We start from the raw sequence: 10,505 nt of genomic DNA, 5'->3' as shown, positions 1-10,505 counted from the left end.
ATATTCTTACTTAATATCCTGCTTAGTTCTTTCCAAGTATCCTAACCTACTTCGTTTTTTTATCTGGATAACATCTTTAGCGCTGTTACGGTCAGTCACGGTCAAGATCTTCATGCTTCACTGCCCATGTCTTACTACTATACAACATAACATATCTTACACAGGCCTCATAAAACCTACCTTTTACCTTAATTGATAAGACTCAGCTAGTCAACCAATAAAGTAATTCTCTGAACCTTTTCCAAGCAGAAGCTATCCTGCAAGTAACACTTCTTCCAACACCTCTTCACTACTTAACATCACCCAAATAACAGAAGTTCTTTTATACCTCTAATGAGTCATTGTTGTATACCATTAAAGCTGGAAGCAATTTATTGTCTATAATCTCACCATTGTAAGGCTCTTAACCTCCAATACGACTGTCTGACAAAAAATTGAGTTTCTACCAACCCCTTTCCTGCAAACTCCATAAGGTCACTTTTGAACTACAAGGTCGCACTTGGCTTCAATACTACTAATTATGACTTTTAGACTTGCTGCATTCACTCTTAACCCTTTTTCTTCCACTTCTCAAACTTTTTAACGTATCCTTCCAATGACTCTGCATACTTTCAATATTTTCATTATCACATTCACCATTGTGGGTCAAATAGTTTATTTTCAATTTTTTTTTATTTTGCTTTACAGCTAAAAATTTACAATTAGGACTGTTGGCCCAGAGAAAAATTCTGAATTTCTATGGTCCCAGAAGCCTGGAAAAAGCTTGCCCAACATTCCTTGTAACATTAACCCAAGATTTCAACTCATTGAAATCAAAAAATTTTATTGTTGCATGCTTTGATGAATAAAAAAATGTATATCCAATAAATGAACAATAAACTGATGCTGCAGGGTAGATTTTAAGAAACGCTACAATGGGTAGACAACAGAAAAAATAAGTAAGTCGTTAAAAAAAAGTTGTTTTATTGAGAAAGTCAACTATTTATTTACAGTATTTTCAATTAAAGATTCTCTGTCTAACAGATAAAAATTAATGCTAGCACACCCTGCAGTAACAAAAACTATGAAACTTCAGCACTTTACCAGTAAGAATATACAAGGTACATAAAATATTAGGATTGTTGTTATCATTTTTAACAGCCACTATACAATATAACATCATATGAAGTTGGATATGGTTGTATGTTAAAGCTTCATGCACATAAAGGTGATGTAGTGGCACACATAAAATTAACTTAGACTATCAAGACAAACATGGAATTCCCTTTCAATGTAAATGCTCTTTTACCTAACGAAATTACAATGATACAAAGTAAAGATGTCAGTGTTGGGACTATCCGTCATGCGTATAACCAAGAGGGACATGTGTAAGTGCTGTAATTTTATCTCTGCTCTTTTTTATATATTTATTTATTTTTTATTTTTATTTTTTTCATTCACAGGTATATAGGGAGTTTAAAGTGACAAACATTGAACTTCTGTTAAAGTGCTTAAAAATTGTTTATCTCTTCTTTTTATTTTTTATTTAATTATTTTTTTATTTTTATTTTTACTTTTTTTGTCTTTTCCAGTCTTTTACTTTTAGAATTTCACCACAAATTATTTTGAATGACTATGATATTATATAATTTCCTTGATAATTTTTGCCAATTTTTTTTTTGGTAAAAATTTAAAACAGGTAAAGGAATGTATGCATTCACACTTTAGGGATACAAATTACAGAAATAAATTATTACATTAAAGGGAACCCGAGGTATAAAATGATGTTGGACTTATATTATAGAGCTTAAAAAGTTAGCTAACAAGTCTTTTTAAATTTTTTAAAAAGCTCTGTTAGTTCTAAAGATATTCACATTTAAAGAATTTCAGATTTAATTATGCTGCATGAATTATGATGTCATGATGTGTTAATAGCAAGTTTGGACATTTTCTTTCTCCAGTAAATTTAGAACTGTTAAGGGGTGTGCATTCAAACTTTATCAATGCATAGATATTATGAAGGTTAATTGTTTAACATAAATTTTTTTTGCCAAAATGACCCTTGCTCGTCCCAGGCCTCTTAATTTTTTTCTTGATGAACTCATAACTTGGGATCTGCATGTCGGTTTGCAATCAAATTTTGTGGGTAAGCTTGTATAAGCCCTATATGTTTACTCACAAAATTTGATTGCAAACCGACATCCAGATCCCAAGTTATAAGTTCGGCAGGAAAAATATTAAGAGGCCTGGAACGAGCAAACAAGTGTCGTTTTGGCAAAAAAATTATGTTAATCAATTAACCTTTGTAATATCTATGCATTGATAAAGTCTGAATGCAGATCCCTTAACAGGTGTAAAATTACTGATGAAAGAAAATGTCCAAATTTGCTATTATTGAAGTATGACATCATAATTCATGCAGCATAATTAAATCTGAAATTCTTTAAATGTGAAACTCTTAAGAACAAACAGCTTTTTAAAAAATTTAAAAAAACTTGTTAGCTAACTTTTTAAGCTCTATAGTATAAGTCCAACATCATTTTATACCTTGGGTTCCCTTTAAATAAATAATTAGAATTTTAGTAGCTAGTTTATTTACTTCCAAGTCCCTTTAAACTTCGTTAACCACTCTTTTTTTGTGAGCATAATTGTATAATCAACTATAAATCCTGTCAAATATTTTTTAAAACCAACAAGTAAATCTAAGATTAAAGGTAATTCAGCAAAATCAATTTAGTTTGTATATATTGTTGTCTAAAAATTTATATTTTCAATGCTAATTGTTATTGTACCATCATAGTGATTATCAACTGAAAAAGAACCTGTCCAAAATTGTTGACGATATTGGCTTAGCTTCTAGCAAGGTAAGAAGCTTTTCTGTATCTAAACATAAAATTAAATTAAAGTCCTATTGACTTGTAAAGACTTTTTTGACATAGATTTTATTATTAACTGGATTTCATTTTGTTGGTGCAGACAACTGAGCATGTATTCATTCTACATTTTTAATGCCCTTGAAACAGATTTCCCATATGAAACATGTCTTGATTTTTCCAATTTATTGAACTAATTAAACTGATTCTCTGTTAAGTGGAATAACTGCTTTTTAGCATTAGCTTTACACCTCAAACCATCTTTATCATATTTATTAGCTTTGAAATACGTCAAACTCTAGTTGTAAACACTACAGAGACTACTAATGATGACACTAATGAAATAGAATTCATAAGACATAAAACTATGGTAAATAAGTTGCAGCCTTTCATCAATGTTATGTTATGTGGAATTGCTTCGACGCATGTGTTAAAAATAATAATTAAAAATATTTCTTTGAAGGAAAAACCCTCCATGTATAAGTATAGTTGATGACACTCGAGAATTGCACTTACGTATACCTAGAACTTTCTATATATTATTAAGTTTTATTCGTATTTGAAAACAATTTTAGGCTCAGAAGTTACGTGGTGCCATCACAAGCAGTTTGAAGTTAAAAAGCTCAGATCATCACTTGTATATTTTGAAAGATGCTGATTTTAAAAGGTGAACTTTTTTTGTTAATTTTATTTTCCAAACTTTGAAATGAAATTGCCAAGCTACTATGCACGCAATATTTTGTTTATTTTTTTTCAGTGGCATTGGATGTGTCATTGGAATTATTAGAGTTGGTTACAAAAGACTTTTCCTAGCAGTAAGCAGCTAAAATAATTTCTGCTTTTTTTAACACTATCGATTCATAAAAATTAATTCTGCGTTAAAGATATTTCACACTTAAAAGCTAAACTCACCGTGAAAAAAAGATTAAATTTTAATGTGAACAAGAAGCCCTGGGGGCTCTAAGAATTTCCGAGCGCTATTAAAATATTTGATGAAAACCTGCTAATTCGTTGTGTTATTGTGCCAAACATTCGAAGGGGTTTGGTGCATGAACCTCTGAAGATAAAGCCCATCAGTGACATTATATCTTAGAACAAACGCAAACAAAACGAAACGTGTCATAATACACTCACATTTTAAAAGATATTGCTAACAAAAAATACAGCCTATCATTCATGGTTGAAAGTCTTGCGATTGAAACGTTTATGGTCTTAAACGGCATTAGTTGACAAAAAATCAAAATTTTGATGTGACCATCATTTTCAGCATACTTTTTTTATTAACTGTGTCAATTTTTGTCGAAAATAAAGCAGTTTTAATTTTTGGATAAATTTTGGCCTGAAATGACATTTAGGTAACAAAAACCAAACTTTTGTACCATCATCATTTTCAGCATACTTTATTTGTTAACTGTGCCAGATTTAGCCGAAAATGAAGTGGTTTTAATTTTTGGACCAATTTTAGCCTAAAATAGCATTTAGGTGACAAAAATCAAAATTTTGATGTCACCATTATGTTCAGCATACTTTTTTTGTTAACTTTGCCAATTTTTGTTGAAAATGAAGTAGTTTTAATTTTTGGACCAATTTTGGCCTAAAATGACATTTAGGTAACAAGAAATCAAAATTATTATGTCACCATTATGTTCAGCATACTTTTTTTGTTAACTGTGTCAAATTTTGTCGAAAACAAATACCAATTTTGGCCTGAAGCATCAGTACTAGACTTCTCAGTAGTTAAGGAGCTTGAGTACGAAGTTTACATCTGTGACGGATCAACGTGAAATCCCGGGGTCGATTTTTTCTCAAAAAATGCTCCGAAAGAAAAAACTACGGTTTTAAAGAATTTCCTACGCCTTCGGGCGCGGAAATTCAACAAAATAAAACAATAAGAACAAGGGGAATAAATACGAAGATTTCGGGTTCATTCGATTCTGTTGTAATGATTTACTTAAGCACCTTCTACAACTGCTAATTTTATTAACTGCTAAAAAGAATGCTATACACTATTATAGGATATATATGGAGAGCTACATGAATGTCAGCCATTGTGTGTTTTGGATTTTTATGTTCACGAATCAAAACAAAGGTGTGGATATGGAAGTCGTTTGTTCAATCACATTATAAAGGTATGGGCTGTGTTTGTTTATTTGCTTTGTTTTTTTTGTTTTTGATTATTTGTTGAAACCCTGTGGTAATGATGCTAACTGGCAACCTTAGTTTTGTAAGGAGACACAACTGCTCTACCTCTGCTAAATTTTTATTTGATAGAAGGACATTTTTGACATCAAACAAGAATGTTTAGTAGCTTTCTAACAATGATTAAGTTTAGGTATACTGGGCTTTCTTGAGGCTGGAGGCGCCCCCTGCACAACTTTTGATAGGCATTTCCAAACAGCATCAAACTGGCACACTTATAGTATGTCTTAAAAGGAATAAAATTGAAGTTTTTTTGCATAAAGACGATGAATTATAAAAAATTTTTCTGACTTTTCTGTCTTTAATTTGAAGGTAAAAATCACCAGAGTTTAAATTGGGATAGAAATGTAAATAAATATAGCGCAGAGGCAGCAAAAAAATCATTTCATACGTGCAAGCTTTTTGTTGTGACAAAAATGTATATTATATTTAAATTTCATGCTTTCGGACAAAAGATAAACAGAAAAAAGGTGTAAAATAGATTTTGATTGGCTTGTTATTAAAAAGTAAAAAAAGTGGAAATGTTTTCAACTTTTATTTTCGTCCCGCAGAACAACCAATCTTTTAACCACACGAGAAAACATAATAAACAGGTGCAAAACGGAAATATTTCCGTTCCACCACAAATTTTTAGAATTTTTTTGCAACTATTTGATCTTAAATAATTGATCACATTTTACGTCATTTGTGAGGATTAATGCCTGAGAAATTTTTTTGCTAACAATATCCATGAAAATTGTACCCTTGAACGATTCTTACCCTTTTTCTTCAAAGGATCTCTAATTAATAATGTATATGTGTTTCAAGAAATTAATGAGTCAAGTGATTTATTTTTTAGACGGAAAATGTTGCACCCCATCAGTTGGCAATTGACCGGCCATCTGAAAAATTTATCAGTTTTCTTAAAAAGCATTATTTATTAGACAATCCAATTTCACAGGTAAAGAAATGATATTTTTATCCTGTTATGAGTCACGCATCATATAGTAGGCACGTAATATTTTAAAACCCTCGTTAAAATCTGCAAGATTGGGTATATAAGCAACAATTTGAGTTGTATTACACCATATCAAAATTAGAAATTGTTACGCTTTTTAAGGGATATTGGGTTTCGAGTTAAAAACAATAGGTCCATTGTTTAGGACAATAGAGGAATAAAAAGATTGACCAGCCTGGTTAGATTTTAATTTTTCTATCAATTTAAACGCATTTTTTTTAAGTACTAGGTCAAGTCGTTTTTTAAAAAATGCGTGTATACATGAATTAATAGTACTGTTAGTTTTAAATTATTTAAGCTGTAATTAAAAAAGGTATTCAGAATGAAACAAAAAGGTCTAGTTCTTTATTGTTATTGTTCTGTAAAATATCACACCTCTGTGAGTATAACAGGTGAGAAGAAAGACACGTTAATCTGCCATTGGTGTGTTTGGATAGAGCTGTTAAAAAAACTAATTGTTTTCCATTTTCTTTCTAGATGAATAAATTTGTTGTTTTTGAATCGTTCTTTAAAGATCTGGCTGGTGAGATACATAGTTGTAACTTGTTCATGTTTCTAGTAAAGTTTGTTTGTTTTTATTAACATACGACATACATGTTTGTTTAGCTGTGGGAGGTGTTTTTAACAATCGCAGACGAAGTGCTCCAGGACACAGAAAAATGCATTTCGCTGTTTCAGGTATGATTATGTGTACACTCTTCTCACTAGAAATTCGATGTGTACGTCTTCTCACGGCGGTGCAACTACATTAACGGTAAAAAAAAGTCGGTAAAAGTGACCAAACTTTTGCTAAGGAACTACCATTTAGTACTGACCCGACTTTTATTTTACTAGCCATTATTTTTACCGACTTTATTTTTCCCTTTTAATATTTTTGTGAATTTTTTACCTTTCTATAGTGTGTTTTATAGTGTGTTTGACCTAAAATACTTTGTAAAATAAAAGGATACAGAGGTTGACTATTCAGTTTAATTGGGGTAGAAAAAGAAAAATATTTAAAAAAAAAATGTATTTTTCTAATGAATTCAGAAAATTTTGAATCGCATAGAGTGACTATGAGGTAAAATGTCAATAAACAGTAACTTTGTGAAAGTTACTAATATTTTTACCGACTATTTCTTTTTGCTGACTTTTTTACCGATGACGTATTCTGATTATTTCTATGTTCATTATTTGCCATAAGAAAATAATTTCGATGGCAAAATAAAATGGAAATCAAGGAGTGAATTTTATAATAAGAGGCTTCGCAGACTTTCTTTAAGCGTGGTTAAAAGGTTATTTAAGAATATTTCTGTACGTTAACGTGGACCGTATCGATATATTTATGTAGAGACTCGACATTCTTCCAGTGCATCGTTAGCTAGCATTAAATCTCGCCGAATGTCCGGTAGAGCTGTTTCAAATGAACTTTGTAAATTTCAACTTGTGCCACCCATAAATCGAAGTGGACAAGGTATGGAGCGTTCAGACGAGGTGAACAGTTCTGAACAGACTTCTCTGTTGACGTCACGACCGTATCATGCTGCGCGAAAAATTGATAATAGTCGATTGAGCTCGAGAAACGACTCTTCATTGAGGTATTCTTTCGTTTATTATTGTTCTTTAAGACTTAGGTCATATTTTGATTTGTATCATTACTTATTTTTTCTTGGTAACTTTTTATATAGTGAAAATTTGAAATCAGGCTGTAAAATACTTTTGGAAAAAACACAAACAGGCTTAGAGCACTGTATTTCTTCAAATAAGAGACCTCTTCAAGTACTAGCCCCACTAATTGTAGCCCCCTTATAGAGGTCTGTTGTGTAGATCTCTTCTTATGGTAGACGCCTTTCAAAATTGGGCGAAATTAAATAGTTCCATAACTCGGTGCCAGGAGAACTGACAATTGACGTGTACTTAGAACTCAGACATTGATATTGAGTAAAAAAATTTATAGAGTTAAAGCAAAACTTGAAAAAGAGTTTGCGACATCGAATTTCATTTCCCCTCCTAAAGCTTATTCTGGAAATAATAGACCCCCTCTTATTATTCTATTTATAGGGTGTTATGTTAAAGCAATTACGTAATGCTTACGTTATGCTTAATATAAAAAAAAGCTTATACGTTGCCTTATGAGATAAGATAAAATGGTCCTGTTTATACCTTAAAAGAACAAAAACAAAACCTAAAGCGGAATTATACAAGGCAAGTTCAGACGAATAAGTTTTATTTGTGTGTAAGGAATTACAAAATAGGAATTTATGTCTAACACCCATAACAAGAAAAAAACAAACATCACAAATTTTCTTAAGGTTGAACAATTTCCCTATGTTAGCCTGGATATGTTTATAAGAGTTACGCTTATAAAAAAAAGTGCATAGAAAGTTTCCTGCGCTACGTTGCATGATCTTTGACATTGAACCACCGTCCTATCAGAAACCATCCAAAGCATTGACAGTATTATGGAATTAAGGTTGATGCTAACTTTTATTGTATTTATTTATTTTTAGGAACTTTAGTCGACATACCAATAATGCATCAGCAATTTCGTCGACAATTAAAACTGAAACGAACCAAAAACGCACTGTGTATAGTGGAAACACAAAGACCCACACACTTCTACAGCCATCGCCAACGGATAGAAAAATGACGTCATTAGATAATCCTTTTTCACCGGAAGCCCGCAAAACAGTATTGACGTAAGAATGTCTAATTTTGACCATGCTGACCATTTCTGATATCAGTTGTGTAACTCTAAATATAAGAAAGATTTCGCTAGATGAAACTTTTTTTTGCATAAGGAAGTGATTATCGGGAATTATTTCCATTCATGCGATGTTCCTTTGTTCTCTTTCCATCCCTATTTTATCTGGCTCCGGCCTATCTATGTTCTTTTAATATTAAAATGCCTAAGTTTATACGGACAATATTTTGCCAATCTGCCAAAATGAAAGTTTATTTTCACGAATAGCACATTTTTGTTTATTTCGTAGAAAGAAATACGAATTAGATTAAAATATCTTTTTACGAAACAATAAACAATATATTTTAACCTTTTTTGTATTTCCTCTAAAAGTCTGTTATTCACTCTTCTATAAAATCCGCTTGTTAGGGTCTATGTAATGATCAACCCTAAAATGACCTATTTCTCCAAAAGTGGTTTTATTTTTTCACTTGCCTTGTTTTTGTTTTGTTCGTATATCTTATATTTTAAGCATTCTTATTTTTTTACAGTAAATTACAAATATTTGCGATGTAAAATATAAGATTACCGATTCTTCAAAAATTTCTGTCTTAAAAGATTTGTTTTTCTTGCCTTCTTCATAAAACAAAATTGTACCCTAAATCAATATTTTTAAGTTCACTGCGAACTGTTTATCTCTAGGTGTCGACACACTTATATGCTATACATAGCTGTGTTTGTTCAACTGTGCTTCTACTTATTATTATTATTATTATTATTATTATTATTATTATTATTATTATTGTTTGTTTACAGTTCCAACAGCAAAAATGAAAACTACACGATAAACAACATATTGAATGACATTAACACTAACAAGAGAACGCTGGGCACAGGATGGAATGTTTTCGGTGTTCCTCCCACCTCGCTCTCATCTAACAATCCATATTCAAGAATCCAGAAACGAGGATTTCCGTCTTAACGCCGTGAAAATATTCAGTAAGACAAGATGATTTGTCGTGGCTTATTTGCACATCAAGCGCACCGAATAGTTATCATAACGGATTTAATCAGACACATGATATAAAAAGCAATATGGCGGTTTAGCTGATTTTTTTATTCTCGGTTTAAAAAAATTTATCGCAAGAGGCATACACATTTTAAGATTATTTTGAACTAATCCCAGTCGTGGTTGCCAGTAGACCTAGAATGTTGCTCCCTATATACTGTTAAATCCTAAAAACGGTCTCTTCTGGTAGAATTTTCTAGGCTCGCATTTTTTACTACGTGATATTAGTCCACGTGGGAAATATCGTGGCGTGATATCTTTTTCACTCATTCACATGGAATAACTTTTCACGATCTACACCAGTAAGGGATGTTAATTTATCTGGTGACTATCGGAAAGTTGATTATTGTTGTAAATAATATTTTATTTGCTGTCCAATTGCTTTGTTCCTGCTAGCTTTTTAATTGTTTCTTTTTCTAAAAATTTTCAGTGACTCGAATCTGATAGAATCCTGCGTCATCTGGTCAGCCTTTTAGAAATATAGGAGCTTTTATATACCGTAAATTTAAATAAATATGAATTTTGTATTTATTAGGATGGTAGTAGTGGTTACATCTTGTGTGTTTCTGTTTTGTTGCATTTAAATTTAAAAGTGGGCACATATTTTTTCGTTGCTGCATCCATCTTTTTTATAGTATGTATAGTACATATTAATTTATAAATATTATAAATATTATTTATACCAGTGTATAAAACTTTTTTTATATATACAGGACGAGCTCTTCT

General features: G+C 31.3%; 1 protein-coding gene across 1 annotated transcript; it reads left to right on the top strand.

Moving 5' to 3' along the window:
* Nucleotides 1–1,124: 1,124 nt before the first annotated feature.
* On the top strand, nucleotides 1,125–9,800 carry LOC130662708 (alpha-tubulin N-acetyltransferase-like). Its single transcript, XM_057461616.1, has 11 exons — nucleotides 1,125–1,367; nucleotides 2,780–2,843; nucleotides 3,428–3,519; nucleotides 3,610–3,667; nucleotides 4,868–4,981; nucleotides 5,890–5,991; nucleotides 6,526–6,571; nucleotides 6,655–6,726; nucleotides 7,379–7,625; nucleotides 8,538–8,726; nucleotides 9,527–9,800. Exons 1-11 carry the CDS (start codon nucleotides 1,255–1,257, stop codon nucleotides 9,690–9,692), a joined length of 1,263 nt encoding a protein of 420 aa, XP_057317599.1. The 5' UTR covers nucleotides 1,125–1,254; the 3' UTR covers nucleotides 9,693–9,800.
* The last annotated feature ends 705 nt before the right edge of the window (nucleotides 9,801–10,505 follow it).

This window comes from Hydractinia symbiolongicarpus, chromosome 10, assembly GCF_029227915.1.
Source record: "Hydractinia symbiolongicarpus strain clone_291-10 chromosome 10, HSymV2.1, whole genome shotgun sequence".
NCBI lineage: Eukaryota > Metazoa > Cnidaria > Hydrozoa > Anthoathecata > Hydractiniidae > Hydractinia > Hydractinia symbiolongicarpus.
The sequence above is the reverse complement of the archived record's forward strand: the minus strand, read 5'-3'. Positions and strand labels throughout refer to the sequence as shown.